This window comes from Trichosporon asahii (genome assembly GCF_000293215.1).
Source record: "Trichosporon asahii var. asahii CBS 2479 unplaced genomic scaffold scaffold00050, whole genome shotgun sequence".
Taxonomy (NCBI): Eukaryota; Fungi; Basidiomycota; class Tremellomycetes; order Trichosporonales; family Trichosporonaceae; genus Trichosporon; species Trichosporon asahii.
The window spans coordinates 77,067-95,012 of record NW_014040874.1 but is presented as its reverse complement, the minus strand read 5'-3'; the positions used below and the strand labels follow the sequence as shown (position 1 = coordinate 95,012).

Sequence of the window (17,946 nt, the reverse complement as noted above, 5' to 3'; positions counted from 1 at the left end):
GCATCCATAGTCTGCCGCATGCGCCGATCGCAGTCGCAGTCGACATCTTCAGCGTCCTGGGTGAGTCCACTTCGGATTCTCCAACGCGCATCATGATCTTCCTCCATCAAGCACTGCCCTTGCATCTCACTGTAGCTCAGTACAGTCCTCAAAGCGTCTCGCAACCTAGTTGCATGCGAGCGTGTGTTTGCATGCATGGGATGTCTTCTCCGAGCGGAGAACTCACAGTACTGTGTATGGGCATACATAGTTGAAGCCACTTTGGCTTAACCGGCTTCCAAGACAACACCGACTGCAACCACGAGTTCCCATCATAACGTACAATGCGGATCGTCTTCGGTCCGAATGTGCGGATTGTCTGCCGTAAGCAGTTATCTCGTTCGGTGGCGCGGACCTCAAGCAGATAAGCAGATGATCCCGAGAGCACTAAACTGTCACAAAATTCGGAAACGGCCACTGTCTGCCGGGTCGATGGTGCTGAAGGGGCTGTTGACGGATGTGCAGACAGATTGAACGGCACTGGTGATGAGGTCGAAGGAAGTCTCAAGGGCAGCGAGCCTGTAGCTCTGGGTGAATAGCGCGCTGATTGGGCTGAGGGCAGGTATATAGGTTTCGGCGAGGGGACGGTCAGTTTGCTTTCACTCTATCTGGGCATGTGCCATTCACCGTTTCGCGCATACGGCGCAGGCGTTCCAGACACAGGTCGCTACACGGTGAAGAATGCAAGCAATGGGAGTTTGGATGAAATGCTCAACACAAATCAACGTGCATTCTTATCCGTAGTTTGGAGACGGGACACTGAATCATTGAGCATAGTGCACATGCACCCCCGATCAAATCGTGCTGATCCCGATCACCCACAGACACCTCCCGGGGTCTTCACGGCCCAGCGCGGAGCAGGTATCCAATCCTATTCATTCAGCTGGGACCAAGGCTTCTATCTACTACCTGTGGCCATTTCGGTCGTGCTCGTACACTCTGCAACAACAGATCCTCCGCGAAGTCATGTGCCTTTTGTTCGCTTACTTGAGAGGGTCCGCCTGCGAAGTCACATAGCCGCCCCGAGAGTCAGGAATGGCATGCTGCCAGTCGCCCTGAGACTCAAGCTCGCCGCCAAAGAACACGCCGCCGTTCTTCGCGTGGTACTCGGCGATGCGCTGCTCCACCTCAGGTCTAAAATTCTTGAGGAGGCCTACCGTGGTCAGCGAAGCAGCAAGACGTGGAAAACGCACCTTGAATCGGCCAAGCGGCGGCATCACCGAGAGCACAGATAGTGTGGCCCTCAACTTGTTTTCTGGTGGTCAGCTGGTGGTGTGGCGGTGGCGGTGAAGGTGGAGGTGGAGGTGGAGGTGGAGGTGGAGGTGGAGGTGGAGGTTAAGGCACGAAACACCACAGCAACATCTTCACACCAACATCCTCTCGATGTTGAGGTTTCCAACTTACGTGAGTTCGTAAATCTGGTCGATCTCTCGATTCTGGGCCCTCCCTGACACGAGACGGTCCATCATGTTAAGCATCCAGGTCGTTCCCTCGCGACAGGGGGTGCACTGGCCGCAGGACTCGTGCTTGTAGAACTTGGAGAAACGGGCGATCGCGTTGATCATGTCGGTCGACTGGTCCATGACGATGACGGCACCGGTTCCGAGCGAGGTGCCGTTGTCCTTGAGGTCGTCGTAGTCCATGAGAACGGTCGAGCAGATGTCGGGCTTGATGACGGGGACGGAGCAACCACCGGGGATGATACCCTTAAGGTTGTCCCATCCGCCACGGATACCGCCACAGTGCTTCTCGAGGAGCTCCTTGAGGGGGATAGACATCTCCTCTTCAACGACACAAGGGTTATTGACGTGGCCGGAAACACAGAAGAGCTTGGTGCCAGAGTTGCGCTCACGGCCGAACGAGGCGAACCACGAACCACCACGGCGACAGATGGTGGGGGCGACGGCGACGGTCTCGACGTTGGCGACGGTCGACGGGCAGCCGAAGACACCGACGTCGGCGGGGAAAGGAGGCTTAAGACGGGGCTTGCCCTGCTTGCCCTCGAGGGACTCGATAAGAGCGGTTTCCTCACCACAGATGTAGGCACCAGCACCGCGGTGGACGTAGACGTCGAAGGGGTAGCCGGAGCCGCAGGCGTCCTTGCCGAGGTAGCCGGCAGCGTAAGCCTCGTCGATAGCCTTCTGGACAGCGTTGGCCTCCTCGATGAACTCGCCACGGATGTAGATGTAGGCGGCGTTGGCGTTCATGGCGCGGCCGGCGACGAGACAGCCCTCGACGAGCTTGTGGGGGTCACCACGCATGATCTCACGGTCCTTGCAGGTTCCGGGCTCACCCTCGTCAGCGTTGACGACGAGGTAACGGGGGCGGGGGTCCTTCTCCCATCCGGGCTTGTTCATGAAGCTCCACTTGAGACCCGAAGGGAAACCGGCGCCACCGCGGCCACGGAGGCCGGACTCCTTGATGGTGTTGATGATCCCTGCAGAGTCAGCGCTGCTCTCGGTACCCAGTAGCCCTGCGCCGGCACCAATCACGCCAATCTATCCCTCTGCGCCCCACGGAATTTCTCCGCCACTCGCCACCGATCCTCCACCTCGACAACCATCGTCAAACCTTCTCCACTCAACTCACAAGTGTCGCCCTTCAGAAGAATGTCCCTGTTCTCGTTAGCATCGCCGTTTTTCTCTTAAAACACGGACTTCGTGCGGTACCAGTCGCCCCTCTTCTCTGCGCCCTTGATGCCGGGGTCGTGCTGTTGTTGTTAATAAATGAAGATGAAGAAAGAGCTCGAAAAGGATGGTGAGCCCGATTTTGATCGCAGCGAGCTCATTCCTGATCGTATCGGCCCCCAGAAAGCACTGAAAGATGACGCACGCGAAGATACAAATTTGTGAAGATGCTTAGTTGTCAGCGATGTCAAAAGAGAGAGCAGAAGAGGGGGAGATGGTCGACAACATCTGTTGGTGGCTCGTAAAGATGGACGGAGTGGAGGTTTCTGCCACACACGGTCCGGGCCTTGCGCCCCTCCAGATCGCCTGTTCCACCCGCCCTGCGCTAGCGTGTGTGTACGCACCGGTCCTGGTCCTTGAGCCCACCGTAGTGACGGACAGGGGTCGCAGTCGAGTCGGCAGGAGTCGCGAGGTTGCAAGCCGAAGACGAAGCGAAGGTACGGGCCGAGGTCAGGGGCTTGGCGATGCGCGCGGCGGAGGCGCCCAGGCGCACGGAGCGCGAGACGGGGCGCGACGAGAGCATGGCGCTAGTTCGGAGTGGTGTGACGGTGTGTAAGCCGTTCGAGATGGCAGAGGATGTATGGACGACAACGTTCAGCCAGGCTCCTGCGTCCTGCACCACCGCTCCCCTACCGGAGATGCAACGCCTCGCCCAGGATTGGCCCCTCGGCGCTCACAGTGGACGGAAAATCGGCGTTATGTCCGTGGCATCCAGCCACGTGGTTTGGCTGACACCTCCCCTGGTTGACTCAACCACCGTCACAGCGACCCAATGCCGTCACTGGCTTTTGACAACGCCCAATCTGTCATCGAGCTCTCCCCAGCAGACGACAACATCTCGCGAACAGCTGAGTCAATGCAGAAGCTCCCAGTTCACTCCCAAGCCGCACCGGAACGCCTTGTCTGTGCTGTTCTGCCTGAATTGACTGGCGCGGAGAAAGCCAAACCCTCTGGTAGTAATGGGGCCCCACACTGGCTGAGAACTCATCGGCTCGTGCCAGTTGCTCAAGTGCTCATCGGTACTCCGTCGTGAGCAGCCCCTTGCATCTGCGGCGGTACGTTCTCGCTGCTGCCTTCTCTATTCTAGTGCGAAGTCTTTTCGCGGTCATCGTTACTCTAATGAGATTGGCTGATGTTGTGAGCGCCAGCCAGATTCGCTCTTTCAGCTAGTCTGCCGAGGGCCTTCTTCTGCATTCGCGCTTTCGCCTACTTAGAAGGTCACACGTCTGTCAATTGATCCTGGGCACGGGTGTATCCCTGCGCACTCGTATGTCCAGCGCAGTTGAACTCAAGTCGTAGTTGAGCTTCGTTCTCCGCATGAGATGCTAATTGCGGTCACGCTGGCCCCCGACAGACCGTGTATCTGAAAGAAGCAGCGGCCCTCCCGTGCGACTCGTCGACACGGCTGGATGACGAAGTATGTCTGTCTTGCGACGCCGTCTGGCGTGTGGCAAGGCTGCGACAAGCCTCTCTGCGGAACTACTCCGGGCAAGTGGCCCCAGCATAATGGATTTCTTTGCACCGAACAACCCAACCATGACACTTCCATTGTCACAGAACAACAACGCGACCAAGCGATGCGACACCGCCACTGACCAGTCACACTGAAGGCAGCGGACTACCTGCATTTCGCAGCAAACGGTAATGAGCAGTGATGCATCGAGATGCGCTGGTAGCGATCCCATCTCTCGCTAGCGAGAGCAATATAATAGCCGTCGACAGCAGCTGTGCTCCATCCCCACCCTTCGCTCCCCAACCACCTCAAGATGGCGCCAGCCTTCGACCAAGCCTACTATCCACACCTAATCGACGCGATCTTCGCCTATCTGGACCACGACGGCCTGCAGATCGCAAAGCGCGTGTCCCGAGGGTGGCGCCGCCGCGCGAACAAGGAGGAGCTGTACCACCTCGAGGTGGACGGTGATCTGACGGTCTTTTCTCGACGCAACGGCTCGCGGCGCCCTCTCGTCAAACTAACCTGGGACGAGCAGCGCTACCTTACCTACGGGATCGGGAGGGAGAATCACGCCCTGTCCGCGCGACTCGTCGAGGTGTTCAGCCAAACGTCCATCGTCGACTTTCCCACCGACTGGAGCGCGTGGGCGTACGCCGGGCTCGTGGCGTGGCTCAAGACCCGCACTGAGCACCGGCCCGCCATCACGCGTATCAGGTTTGGAATCTGCGACGCGAACGCGCTCTTCACGCTTGGCGGGGTGCACGTCTACACCGCCGACCTGGGGCAGCGTGTCGCCGACAATGGCCAGTTCCGTTCTGGCATCATCAATATCCGGTGCTCGCCCGACCGCTCCCTGTTAGACCAGGACCTGTTCCGCATCCTGCCGCAGAGTGCGACGTTTGCGGCGTCAGATGACGCCGTCGTGCTCATCTTCCACGACGCAGTCAGGCTGAAGGAAGAGTATCCCCGCGCTGTGCGCGGAAAGGATGGACGCGAGATCTTCATCAGCCCCACGGGCGAGGAGATTGCCGAGGCGATTGCGGACTGGATCTCGTACCGCTGGAGGAAGAATCCAGTCGTCTTTGTCGGCCTCGAGGAGGCCTTCAACCTCTTCCAGTGGGCTCAGGTCTGGCCAGCTCTGTGTCGGCTCCGTGACGCGGATGAGCGGCGACTGGACCACTGTGCAGACATTACTAGCCTCACACACGAGGAGTACGAGCGCCAGGTCGGCGAGGGAACGTACAGAATCTACACTGAAGGTGACCTGGCGCAACGAAAGCTCCTTTATTACGCTTAGACAATGCCACTCATAGACCAAATGCCACCTTTGTTCGCACCCGCCACGTGCCTGATTTCGCCTGTCCAAATTTCGCCCAGTCTGACCTCAGCCAAAGCCAACGACGTCGCGGATATATGTGGTAGCATACAAATACAACCTAGCTAATGAAATCTAGGTAACCCCCTCTAAGCCTTCTCCTTCTTGGCGGCCTTGCGGGCCTTTCGGGCCGCACGCTCCTCCGGGGTCTCGTCGCGCTCCGTTCCGTCCTCCATCTTGACCTTCTTGCTCTTCTTCTTCTTCTCAGAAGCAGGCGTGGCGGCGGCCTCGTCGTCACGCTTGCGCTTCTCGGTCTTTTGAGGGGGATAGACATCTCCTCTTCAACGACACAAGGGTTATTGACGTGGCCGGAAACACAGAAGAGCTTGGTGCCAGAGTTGCGCTCACGGCCGAACGAGGCGAACCACGAACCACCACGGCGACAGATGGTGGGGGCGACGGCGACGGTCTCGACGTTGGCGACGGTCGACGGGCAGCCGAAGACACCGACGTCGGCGGGGAAAGGAGGCTTAAGACGGGGCTTGCCCTGCTTGCCCTCGAGGGACTCGATAAGAGCGGTTTCCTCACCACAGATGTAGGCACCAGCACCGCGGTGGACGTAGACGTCGAAGGGGTAGCCGGAGCCGCAGGCGTCCTTGCCGAGGTAGCCGGCAGCGTAAGCCTCGTCGATAGCCTTCTGGACAGGCCTTGTCGGCCTCGGGCTGCGTGGGGAGCAGCGCCGCGTTGGCAGCAGCCTCCTGCTCTCCGTAGTCGACGTAGTTCTTCTTCCACGAGTCGGGGGTGACGCCGTCGATGGTCTTGCCGTGCTTGTCGAGGGCACCGGCCTTGATCATCTTCTTCTTCTCCTGCGCCTTGGGGCCGAGACCCCAGCGGCGGGGGTAGAGGTCGCGGTTCATGATGCAGCGCTTGACCTTGGCAACGACACCGTGGTCGCACGAGGCGAGGTCGGCAGTCGACATCTGGGCGATACCGACGGCGATGGCCTCACCCTTGGTGGTCATGAGAACGACCTCCTCGCCGACCTCAATGTCGGCCTCGTAACGGAGGAGACCGGGGATCATGAGCTTGGCACCGTAGCAAACGGCGTTGACGGCTGAGTCCTTGACAACGATACGCTTGTAGTTGGTCAGGAGAGCCTCGAGGGGCTTGATGACACGGCGGAGGTACGACTCGTCGCGGGTGTTGTCGTAGAGCCACTGGGCGTCGAGGACATCGTGCATGGTGACAATGTCGTCACCCTCGCCGGTGATACCGGAGCGGACACGGCGGAGCTCCTGCATGTGGGCGCCGACACCGAGAAGAAGACCAAGGTGGACCGACCAGGTACGGACGTAGGTACCGGCCTCGCAGTCAAGCTGGGCAACGACAAGTCCGCGGTCCTCGTCGTACTCGATGAGCTTCGAGTTGTAAATCGTACGGACACGGAGCTGACGCTTGACGGCCGAGATGAGAGGGGGACGCTGGAAGAGAGCACCAGTCAGGGTCTCCATGGCGCGCTCAACAGCCTGCTTGCCGCCCTCGGGCTTGCCGTGGAGACGAGCGACGACAACGTAGCTCTTACCTGAGGGTCAGCTACGACTCAAGTGCGCTGTAAGCTGCAGATGGAGTATCTGCGCTGCTACTCACCAGCACCCTGCTGAGACTTGACAAGACGAGTAGCACGGTCGATACAGACGATGAGACATCCGGTAACAAGGGGGTCAAGAGTACCTTAAGTTAGCTAAAGGAAGGCCATCACAGTTCGCTCCGTCTAAACTCACCAGAGTGACCGGTCTTCTGGACGCGGAGGATGCGCTTGATCCAGGCGACAACCTCGTGCGACGAGGGATTCGAGGGCTTGTCGAGGTTGATGCATCCGGACTCGATGTAGGTCTTGAGGTCACGCTTGAGAGGCGAGCATCCGGTGGGGATAGGGGTGAAGTGGCTGGAACGAACAAGGAGCTTGTCGTAGTTCTTCAGGAGGAGGGGCCACTCGCTGGTGTCGAGCTTGGGCGTAACAGCCTCAGACTTGATGGCGAAGTCGCCCGACTTTTGGATGTCGCTCACGGACGCCATCTTGATCAGTGTTGCTTGAGGGGTGAGGAGGGGTTTCTCTTCGCCCAGAAACAAAAGTTGAAGAGCAGAACTTTGGGTGTAAGTGAGGGGGCTGCATAATGTGATCGCGTGAGCTGAGCATGGAGGAGTTTCACGTGATTGACTTGAAGCCACGCGATTCAACTGTCACACGGTGAGTGTGCCCCTCGATCTTTCGGCGTCAGTGGCGTTCGGACTGTCTGACCCAGTGTCCAATACAAGATGGTCGAGAGAAAGCAGAGACGCAGAGATCGGAGACCAGTGCGAGCCAACAGTCCTTAGGGAGAACGAGTCCCTCAGCGGACCACCGACCTCCGCAGATAGCGGGGCGAGGTAGACGAACAGGCAATCCGGAAATAGGCCAATGTGGAGCGCTTGTACAAGCCGTGTGAAACGCGGTTGACGCTTCCGCCGTCAGCTGTCAGCATCACACAAGCGTTACGATAAGATAAAGTATGCTCCTCCATACCCTGCCGAGGTTAGTTCATCGGTTCGCAGAAGAAGTTGTACATGAGCGGCGCGGAGATCGGAGACGATCTGCGTCAAGTGCCCGGAGCTTGACTGGTCGGCTCGGAGGCTCCGACAACGGTCGGAGAGGACATGGACAGAGTTTGCCGACTTGCATGAGTGAAATGGTCTGATAGTTGCTTAGTAATGCTTTGTAATCACGTCTGCTGTCGTGTTGAGGATTTGGACAACCATGATTGGCCCTTCCCACCCTGTGCGCCAGCCTTGGGCCAGCCTGAAGCCTGTCGATCATGTGGGCAGGCATTCCCCACGTATGAACGCATGCCAACGCCCAAGTCACCGCGCCGCGCTGGCCACGCACATGACTGCTGCTGAGTCACCACGGAGCGCCGAGCGCCATGACCTGCACACACAAGGCGTTGAGTGGCTACGGGTGTGCTGTGTACGGTTGCATGCATGCATGTTTTTGTTCGTTGGATGGAGGCAGACGAAGGAGTATATAAGACGCCTGAACGTGTGTGATGCATGGGTAAATGATTTAAGCGTCACTTCCGGAATTGAGAGAACCGAAGAGTGCGTATTATCTGAGTTTCGATTGGCTGCCCCCGTCGGATCGTTCATTAGCACCAAGCACATCCTCCAGCCCGCTTCTTCCGCCCACAGCCCAGCCTGGCCGAGCCGACCTCCTGACCGTCCGTCCTCGCGACACGCACGTCACGACCCGCCTTCCCACCGCGACTACTTCTCTCCTCTTCTCCATCTTCCTTGACTGCCAGTTTCACCACTCTTCCAGGTAAGTCGGCCCATCCATCGCTTGTAGCAGCCCTTCGTAGCCAGCGTCGTCACTGCCGCAAGAGCCCCCGATCACCCTACCCCGCATTCCGCTCGTCGCCCTTCCCCACGTTGCCCACCTATCACGCCGCCCGCGATCGTCATTCCGCTAACCATCCAAGTCATGTCTCTCCGTATCGCTCCCACTCTCCGCACCGCGGCCCTCCGCCTCGCTGCCCCCCGCGTCGCCGCCCCCATGCTCCGTCGCGGCAACGCCTCGGTAAGTGATGCTGTGGATTGGACAAATTCCCCGCACTCTAGCTGACGTAGACACAGGCTGCCGGCGGCCAGGGCCAGCAGCAGCAGCACAACCAGGGCAAGCAGGGCGGTGGCTCCAAGCTTCCTCTGATCCTCGCCGCTCTCGCTGTCGGTGGTGGTGCTTACTACTACTTCGCTGAGAAGAAGCCTGCCGAGAAGGCTCAGGCTGTTAAGGAGCACACCAAGGCCGACTACGAGAAGGTCTACAAGGACATTGCCGACTCCCTCGAGAAGGAGGGCTACGATGGTGAGCTCAGGCGACGGAATCTCGCTAACATACAGACGGCTCCCTTGCCCCCGTTGTCCTCCGTCTTGCCTGGCACGCTTCGGGCACCTACAACAAGGACGACAAGACCGGTGGCTCGAACTACGCTACCATGCGTTTCCCCGCTGAGTCTGGCCACGGTGCCAACGCCGGTCTGGGTGTCGCCCGTGACTACCTCGAGAAGATCCACCAGAAGTACCCCTGGATTTCGTACGGTGACCTCTGGACCCTCGCCGGTGTTGCCGCCATCCAGGAGGCTGGTGGCCCCGTCATCCCCTGGTCCCCTGGACGTGTTGACGGTCTTGAGGTCAACCAGACCCCCGATGGCCGTCTCCCCGACGCCTCGCAGGGTGCCCAGCACATCCGTGACATCTTCGGCCGCATGGGCTTCAACGACCAGGAGACCGTCGCCCTCATCGGTGCCCACGCTCTCGGCCGCTGCCACACCGACCGCTCCGGCTACGACGGACCCTGGACCTACTCCCCCACCTCGTGGTCTAACGAGCTCTACCGCCTGATGCTCGACAAGGGCCAGAAGTGGCACTTCAAGAAGTGGAAGGGCCCCCAGCAGTTCGAGAACAACGACAAGCAGCTCATGATGCTTCCCACCGACATGGTCCTCATCTCGGACAAGGGCTTCCGCCCTTGGGTTGAGAAGTACGCCAACGACGAGGACGCCTTCAACAAGGACTTCGCCAAGGCCTTCAAGACCCTCATTGAGCTTGGTGTCCCCAAGGAGAACCTCAAGACCCAGCAGGGATGGGCCATGGGCCAGGAGGACGACAGCGACAGCAAGGACAGCAAGTAAGCGAGTCTGCCCAGGCGTCTGAAGGTCTCTCATCATTCGGTAGTTATACAGCATGAAAAAAGAAGTTACAAACCGCGACCGGCACACTCCTGGCAACTAAGGCAACTGACGGCACTGACAAATGGAAGCGCTTGACTGATGCAGTGAGGGATTGATTGGGACCGCTGCGGGGCAAGTCTTCAAGAACACGACCACTCTTCCCTCGTGCGAGGTAGACATGGCAGTGTGCGCGCCAGAGGCCACGCAGCTCATCTCGGCTCATATTCTGGAATGGAAGAGCAGTGACAGCCGGCGCTCAACAACACGGGAGCAGGACAATCTCTCCTCTGCATATTGCTAATGTAGCTGCAAAAACGAAGAGGAGAAGGGGCGAAGCATAAAACGCCCCCACCCACTGGGGCAGGATACACGAAGATATCGAAAGCTTTGCACCCTCTTCATGTGATCATGAAAGAATGTTCTACAGTGCAAATCAACATCTACGTGAGTGCGAAGGGGAGCGAGACGAGCAAGGATGTGCAGTTCCAGCAATCGTGTTCGCACTAAGAGCATTGGTGATCAACAGGGAAGGCTCTATCGTCCTTCTTGCTGCGTCTCAACAAAGAGCTCTCGAGAAGCATCATCGGCAGCTCGGCACTTTGACCGGCAATGGGAGGTCCGGTCACACCACCGAAGCACTCGAAGCACTGACCGCCATAGCATCAAGCATAACGAGGGCACAAGGGCGCACGTACGGCGTGCACGGTGGAGAGTCGACTCCTGGGAGTACGTGCGCCGTGCAGACCGTGCTGCGATGTGACTCGACCGGACGTGCCTTCACGTGTCAAGTTTGAGGTTACTCCGACCTCGCCGAGTCCGTCCAGTCCAGTGGACCACTCGTGCGCCCAAAGAGGTTGCTGGGTGACACCTTCAAAACGCCTGGAGACAGATCGTCGCATGCATCATATCGTCTCTGGGTCAAACTCGGGTCAAACTCTCAAACGCCTCACTTGCACCCATTCCATTGTGCCCATCGGGCGAAGAGAGGGGTGTACGAAAGGGGACCAGGGCAACGCATGACGAGAACGATGTCGAGAGTTTCATTTGCACGGCAGGCGCGTCAGGGCGCGCCACGCGTCGGCGCCAGGGCTCCTGGGCTTACGGGCCTGATCGTCCCTCCACCGCCGCGCGGCACACGGCTCACGGCTCACGAACGGCACACTTTCACGACGTCGCGCCGTCACGGCCGTCACTTTGCACCCAAAAAGTCCAAAAGACATCCTGAAAGTGCTCCGTGCGCACTCCCGCGGTTGCCGCGATGAAACGCCACGCGGGATCCCCGCTGCCCTTCCTTGCGCCTTGCGGCTCTCTTCCTGGACGGGCTAGTCGTCGCTTTGAGACTGGCCCAGAGTTGCAGGCTGCGCGCTGCACTGCCAGACACCGTCCCGAGCATCCGGGCCACGCGTACAGCGTACAGCGTTTCATCTGCTCTCTCAACATTTCACTGTCTCTACTCACTCACTACTCTTCGACGCTCGTTAAGCCATAACACACTCCTTACTCGACTCTTTCGGATTTCTTCTTCCGCCTTGGGTTCGGATTGGGATCCTTCACTCTTTTCTTGCGACTTGCGACCCATTATCCCGGAACAACATCTAGACGGCAGTCCGCCAGCACGGCAACACCCTCCGGGTTGTCTAATCCCCTCGACCTCGGGAACTCTCAACGGATCATTTGCGTGCAGGACTCCTTCTACGGCCAAAGCGCATCCTCCGCCTACGGCTGACGTCGTGCTAACCCGCTGCGCCTACTAGCTCGGCACGATGAAGATCCCCATCCGACTGAACCACCCGTTAGTGAAGCCCTTCGTGGGCGCGGCGCTGCTGTTCTTCATGACGTACTCGCTGCTCGCGCACTGGGAGCAGCGGGGGAACAGCCCACACTTTGATGCGTCTACGCGCTCGCAAACGCACTTTGACATTGACGTGATGGCGGCCGAGGCGGCGGCGCAGGGCAAGACGACGCTGGCTGCGGACCCGAAGCCGACGGGCGGAGCCACGGCCGGCGAGGAGGGCGAGCTGAAGAAGCGTGACCGCAAGATCGTCGCGCACTTCTTGGTAAGTTAGAAATGCTGGAGGTCTAGCTGACATCAGCTCGGGAACACACACCCGTTCACGGAGGCGGACTGGGCGCGGACGTTCGACCTGGCGGAGGAGGCGGGGCTGGACGGCCTCGTGCTCAACCTGGGCAAGGAGCGGTGGCAGCTGGAGCGGCTCGCGACGGCGTACAACATGGCCTCTCGCCGGCTGCGGCGGCCGGTGCTCAACGCTAAGCCGATCCAGCTTATGATGTCGCTCGACATGACGGACATCCCCTCCAGCAGCTGGCAGCACGGCAAGATCCTCGTCGACACTTTGGTGCAGCACATCCAGTCGCCCGCACAGATGCGGCACGGGGAGGACGAGCGCCCGCTCCTGACGACGTTTGGCGGGGAGGGCGCCTCCTTCGGGGGACGGGGGTGGCACGGCGTGCTGGCGCGTTTCGCCGAGAAGTCGCACAACGGCAAGCGCCCCTTCTTCTGGCCCGGCTTCCATGCCGACAGCAAAGCTATCATTGACAACAAGGACGTGGACGGGACGTTTGCGTGGAGCAACGCGTGGCCGCAGAACAACCACCGCCTCACGCTGACGCAGGACCTGCCCTTCCTCGTCGCCAAGAAGCCGCACATGATGGGCGTGTCGCCCGTCTTCTTCACGCACTACGGCAAGACGGGGCGGTACGCGTTCGACAAGAACTTCATCTACCGCTCCGACGACCTGCTGTACCCTTCTCGGTGGCGGGAGATCCTCGAGCTCACGCCCGACCACTCGCCCGAAATGGTCCAGGTCATCTCGTGGAACGACTATGGCGAGTCGCATGCCATTTCGCCCTCGATGGGCGCCGAGCCCGGCTCGCGGGGTTGGACGCGATACATGAACCACGTCGCGTTCCGGGAGATGACGTCCTACTTTGGTGCGCGGTGGCGGGACGGCGCGCCCGAGGTGTCTGACGAAATCGTGATTTGGGCATGGTACCGGATCCACGGCAAGGGCGCGACGGCGAAGTCGGACCCAGTCCCTCGGCCCGAAAACGCAGACTGGGCCCAGGACCTGATCAACGCCGTCGTGCTCGTGCCCGAGGCGCTGGAGGATGTGCTCTTCGAAGTCGTCAATGGCCGCGGACGCGGGAGCACGCACTCGTTCAAGCTGAAAAAGGGCATGAACATGCTCACCATGGGATTCCGCCCCGGCCGCGTTGACATGTACCTCCACTCCAAGCTTGGATTGCACATTCGCGCCAAGGGGAAGAGGATCCTAGAGGACAAGGACGTGTCCAGGTACAACTTCAACTTTTGGAGCGGCGCTTGGCACGCCGGCATCCCCGGGGTTGGCATTGGGAGGCGCGCGCCGAGTGAGGAGAATCGGTGGTGGGACGAGGAGCAGCAGGCGTGGCGGTGGAACGTTGATGATGTTGATGGGGACGACGTCGACTTCCCCTCTGACGCCTCTGAGCCCGTTGACGAGGAGGTGGAGGCTGACGGGGAGTAGGCGATCCACGACACGACTCGATAGATATCTACCTGTAGAGCAGACTTGTACTTGTATGTGATAATCTCACTCGAATTGCGTGAATGTGCTGTAGATATGGCATGGCAGGTCTATGTCTATGGAATGGTAGTTACACGATACGTTGAGTGTCCGTAGAAATTAGCTAGCTTAGCTAGAGACTGGTGGTATACAGAGAGACGGAGCGTCCTAGATCGGTGGTGGAGACTAAGGGCGAAGCTCGGTGTCGGTGCGGTGATACAGGGTGGGTGTGCAATCGGCACTTGCAGGCACGACCGGGCCCTAGCTGCGGGCCGGTCTGCTGCGCGTCTGCGCAGGGCGAGAGCACAGACGTGTCGGTTTTCATAGCTGCTGGCTGACGCGAAGTCGGGCGAGTGCGTTCGCTGACGCGCTCAAACTAGCTTAGCTCGAGTTGGAGCCAGAGCTGGCGGAAGACCACTCGTCCTCGAACTGGACCCAGACAGGTTTCGGGGGCGGCACTCGCGGGGCGCGGGCCTCGCCGCCGGCACGGCGCACAGTGCCGTGCGGGTTGAAGGGGTTGTTGCTGCCCAGCTGGGTCAGCTGGCGGTCCGACGAGCTCCTAGTCATCGTCGAGTCCTCGTTCGGCATGCGCGGCTTTGGGCGGGGGCGCATTGTAGCGCTGCGGTTCAGACGGTCGGCCTCACGCTTCCGCCGCGTCTCCCGAGACACCCGGTCGCTCTCATAGTGGTTCCAGTCACGCGAGTAGTATGCAAAGTCGTCCTGCACGAACTGCAACGGGACAGGCGCCCATTCCTGCGGCGGCTCCTGGTCGGCGTCCAGGTGGTGGTAAGTCTGTCGGTAGGTCGAGCCCTTGCGCTGCAGGCCGCCACGGAGCGTTGCGCTCGCTGCCGAGGCAGCCTCACGCACACCGCCAGTCGAGAGCGGGGACAGAGGCGACACCGGCCGCCCAGCTCGACGAGAGGAGCCGAAGGGGAGAAGGGAAGACAGCTTCATGCGAGGTGGCCGCTGAGGGACGTCAGCTGATGCGTTTCATGGCAAGAGGTCCGTCGCCGATAATGATGTGCACTCACCTCATCAGCCGGCACACGCATCGAGTGGCCGCGGCTCAGCTTGTTCTTGAAGAAGCTCATGGCTGGCGGTTTGTTGTCGCAAGGCGTTGCGGGCAAGGGCGAGACAAATATTGGCAGGGAAGGTTTCGAATGCGGGGTAGGGGGTGGGTCGGTCGTGCGTCGTATGTCGTCGTTTGCGTCACGAAAATGCGAATGAAGATCACAGGCGACAGGAAAGAAATGTGGTGATGGTGAAGGAGAGAATGATGGGAACGAGTGTCGTGTGTTTGGTGTGAAGGAGTGGATGTGAGCGATGTCGATCGCTGGCAGCTGACCGACCGGTGTCGGTTGTGTGTACAGCGATAGAGTTGATGCTGCGAGAAAATCCAGTAGCGTCCCCCGGCGTGCCCACACTCGGTCTCTTAGTCCAGGTCCAAGGCCCAGGCAGGTGTAGAAGATTGGCGCGGGAGAAGGCTGGGCCGTGAGGCCTAATTTTGATCGACCCGACGACTGGCCAGCGTTAACGGCAGTGGAAAGCGACGCAGGTATCGCGGCGCAGCACCAGTGCAGCAGCACTGGAGGACGCAGCAGCCCCGCGGCCCGAGGCGAGGGAGGCGTCCAGACACTGCGCCAGAGGCGAAAAGGGCAGTCGCGCCGCGCGCTTGGGCCCGAGGCTTTTGGCTGGGTTTGGCTGGTGTCGCAGGCGTGTTGTCCTGGTGGGTCCACGCGTGCTTGTCGCTGCTTGGGAGCGCAGGCGCGGCGCAGGCCGGCGTCGTATGAATAGCCCTTCCAAGCCGAGACTAGAGGACGATTTCAGGGACGCACGCCCGTTAACCTCTGTGCATACCACGTCTCTGCGTCTCTGGCCTCCCGCCTCCAGCAGCCTCCGCTCCCTCGGGTCTCAGGCTAAAGCTTTTCGGACGACGCGACGAAACGAGGCTCTCTTCTGCTGCGTACGACGCTCTTCTGTGGAAATGGCTTGATTGCTTCCGGCCCTCAGTCTGTAAGGTGCCATGTGCCCGGAACGTCACGTGATTACATGCCAAGTTCCCACTCAGACACACCGATTCACCGCCAACCGCCTCTCGCGCCTCTGACGCAATCAACCACCCACAGTCCACAGTCCAAAGTGGAGGCCGTGCCCACCCGAGCAACGCTGGCCACTAATCGACGCAGCGACTGTCATCGACGCCATAACTACGGGGATGTTTGCCAGACGTCTAGCCCTCGCCACCCTCAACAGATCAAGGCATTTCTCAACCACCACAGCGTAAGCTATGCCCCGCATATTCAGCTGATAGCCAGAAACAACATGAAGGTCATTCCCGTCCAGGCTAGGTCCGACAACTGGATGTATCTGTAAGCTTTGGAAGCGCGAGGAAGCTCACCCCCAGCCTTATGGACGACAGCGGCGAGACGGCCGTCGTCGACCCGTATGATGCACCCAAGATCGACCAGGCGGCGAAGGACCACGGCGCCAACGTGAGCTGCGCTGTCACACCGGAAGCTGACGTGTCCCAGGTGACTAGGCTGATCACGACGCATCACCACTTTGACCACTCCGGCGGTAACGAGGCATTCGTAAGCTGTCGGGTACCGCCTGCTAGCTAATGTGACAGCTTAAGTTGCACCCGGGAATCAAGGTGTACGCTGGCTCGGAGAAGGCGCCCGGTGCGAATGTGATCGTCAAGGACGGCGACGAGTTCGACATCGGTGACATTCACGTCAAGTGAGCTACCCTCCAATTGTTGAGCTGACAGCAGGTGCCTGTCCACGCCGTGCCACACGCAGGATTCGATCTGCTTCTACGTCGAGGACAAGAAGACCGGCCAGCGCGGTGTCTTCACCGGGTAAGTGCTCAGCTGTTTGTACAGTCGATTTCAGAAGCTGACGTCACAGAGACACGCTCTTCCTCGCCGGCTGCGGCCGCTTCTTCGAGGGTGAGCTGAGATAGGCGGGTAACAGCTGACAGACAGGCTCCGCGCAGGAGATGCACGACGCTCTGACCAAGCTCGGCAAGTTGCCGGAGGACACGCTCGTCTTCAACGGACACGAGTACACGATGGGCTCGGCCAAGTTCGGCCACCACATCGAGCCGCACAACGAGGCTATCAAGAGGTACGCTCACGGCATTCCCGACATTAGCTAACCGCAGGCTTATGGAGAATGCGCAGGCGAGCGACTGCACCACGGGCAAGTCGACGATCGGCGACGAGAAGCAGTGGAACGTCTTCATGCGCCTCGACACGCCAGAGGCTCAGTGGGTACGCGCTTGTTCTAGACACTGACCCAGCAGGCACTGGACTGGCCAAAAGGACCCCGTCAAGGTCATGCAGGGACTGCGTGATCTCAAGAATGAGTTCTAAGCCAGAAAAATCGAAAAGGAATCGAGCTGTGTAGTTCGTGCAGAGAGCGAGAGAGCGAGATGCAACAGTCTGAAGTTCCGTCCGAGTCGACAGACGCTCCGGGAAGACTTGTTCTAGAGCCGTCAAGTCAGACAGTGTGTGAGGTCAGCGTTACACTGCACATCGTTCGACGTCTGGCATGTCTCACTCAGCGTGCTTGAGCGATATGTAATATCGAGGTGCAGACAGTGATGCAGTTGCTTGAGCGGCTCCGGTTTGCCGCCGGCCGGCTGGCTAATGGGTGTGTTATCGGCCTGCCCGGCCTGGATCGGGACTGCACGTTCTTTTCGGATCGCGTATGTGCGATATGTGTGAATTCTCGCACTGCGGATATGAGATACACCACCCGCACATTCTTCACGGTCTCGCTGGATGTGTCAAGAAGCCCTGCTCACTTGCTGCTGGATCTTGAGTCAGCTGGTCAGTGTAGGTCAGTCGAGGTCAGGCGAGCTCAGCCGACGTCAGTGATCGCCAAGGAGCATTCCGAACGCCCATGAGCCACGGGCTATGGGCACCTGCGCCATGTTGCGGCGCCAGTCACGGAGGCGTTGTTGAGTGCGTGAGCTTAGCAAAGGAACGCAGCGAACAGGAGTAAGCCGATATCTAAGCGGCAAACGGGCGTGGCATACCTGCGTCTGTTGCAGCGCCAAAATCCGGCGTATCCGCCATGTCCCGCCATGCCGCCAACTGATCGGCGATGGTCGT

The 17,946-nt window shown here is 59.6% G+C and overlaps 9 protein-coding genes across 9 annotated transcripts; 5 read left to right on the top strand and 4 right to left on the bottom strand.

The window, feature by feature from the left end:
• Nucleotides 1-1,022: 1,022 nt before the first annotated feature.
• A1Q1_01248 (uncharacterized protein) lies at nt 1,023-3,249 on the bottom strand (the record flags this gene model as incomplete). The annotated part of the gene is made up of 5 exons (XM_014324321.1): nt 1,023-1,192; nt 1,233-1,294; nt 1,444-2,512; nt 2,629-2,654; nt 3,071-3,249. 5 exons carry the CDS (start codon nt 3,247-3,249, stop codon nt 1,023-1,025), a joined length of 1,506 nt encoding a protein of 501 aa, XP_014179796.1.
• A 115-nt stretch (nt 3,250-3,364) lies between these two features.
• On the top strand, nt 3,365-3,759 carry A1Q1_01247 (uncharacterized protein; the record flags this gene model as incomplete). Its single annotated transcript, XM_014324320.1, has 2 exons — nt 3,365-3,426; nt 3,492-3,759. 2 exons carry the CDS (start codon nt 3,365-3,367, stop codon nt 3,757-3,759), a joined length of 330 nt encoding a protein of 109 aa, XP_014179795.1.
• Nucleotides 3,760-4,492: 733 nt separating this feature from the next.
• On the top strand, nt 4,493-5,479 carry A1Q1_01246 (uncharacterized protein; the record flags this gene model as incomplete). Its single annotated transcript, XM_014324319.1, has 1 exon — nt 4,493-5,479. The coding sequence occupies one exon, from the start codon at nt 4,493-4,495 to the stop codon at nt 5,477-5,479; it is 987 nt and encodes a 328-aa protein (XP_014179794.1).
• A 167-nt stretch (nt 5,480-5,646) lies between these two features.
• Nucleotides 5,647-7,573, bottom strand: A1Q1_01245 (centromere/microtubule binding protein cbf5; the record flags this gene model as incomplete). Its single annotated transcript, XM_014324318.1, has 5 exons — nt 5,647-5,836; nt 5,926-6,219; nt 6,290-7,079; nt 7,145-7,228; nt 7,279-7,573. 5 exons carry the CDS (start codon nt 7,571-7,573, stop codon nt 5,647-5,649), a joined length of 1,653 nt encoding a protein of 550 aa, XP_014179793.1.
• A 1,441-nt stretch (nt 7,574-9,014) lies between these two features.
• Nucleotides 9,015-10,221, top strand: A1Q1_01244 (uncharacterized protein; the record flags this gene model as incomplete). Its single annotated transcript, XM_014324317.1, has 3 exons — nt 9,015-9,110; nt 9,167-9,457; nt 9,502-10,221. The coding sequence occupies 3 exons, from the start codon at nt 9,015-9,017 to the stop codon at nt 10,219-10,221; spliced, it is 1,107 nt and encodes a 368-aa protein (XP_014179792.1).
• A 542-nt stretch (nt 10,222-10,763) lies between these two features.
• Nucleotides 10,764-11,159, bottom strand: A1Q1_01243 (uncharacterized protein; the record flags this gene model as incomplete). Its single annotated transcript, XM_014324316.1, has 2 exons — nt 10,764-10,907; nt 10,956-11,159. 2 exons carry the CDS (start codon nt 11,157-11,159, stop codon nt 10,764-10,766), a joined length of 348 nt encoding a protein of 115 aa, XP_014179791.1.
• Nucleotides 11,160-12,023: 864 nt separating this feature from the next.
• Nucleotides 12,024-13,787, top strand: A1Q1_01242 (uncharacterized protein; the record flags this gene model as incomplete). The annotated part of the gene is made up of 2 exons (XM_014324315.1): nt 12,024-12,317; nt 12,381-13,787. 2 exons carry the CDS (start codon nt 12,024-12,026, stop codon nt 13,785-13,787), a joined length of 1,701 nt encoding a protein of 566 aa, XP_014179790.1.
• A 420-nt stretch (nt 13,788-14,207) lies between these two features.
• Nucleotides 14,208-14,917, bottom strand: A1Q1_01241 (uncharacterized protein; the record flags this gene model as incomplete). The annotated part of the gene is made up of 2 exons (XM_014324314.1): nt 14,208-14,792; nt 14,858-14,917. 2 exons carry the CDS (start codon nt 14,915-14,917, stop codon nt 14,208-14,210), a joined length of 645 nt encoding a protein of 214 aa, XP_014179789.1.
• A 1,231-nt stretch (nt 14,918-16,148) lies between these two features.
• On the top strand, nt 16,149-17,202 carry A1Q1_01240 (hydroxyacylglutathione hydrolase; the record flags this gene model as incomplete). The annotated part of the gene is made up of 8 exons (XM_014324313.1): nt 16,149-16,195; nt 16,246-16,417; nt 16,462-16,565; nt 16,628-16,686; nt 16,736-16,776; nt 16,824-16,954; nt 16,992-17,100; nt 17,152-17,202. The coding sequence occupies 8 exons, from the start codon at nt 16,149-16,151 to the stop codon at nt 17,200-17,202; spliced, it is 714 nt and encodes a 237-aa protein (XP_014179788.1).
• Nucleotides 17,203-17,946: the final 744 nt, after the last annotated feature.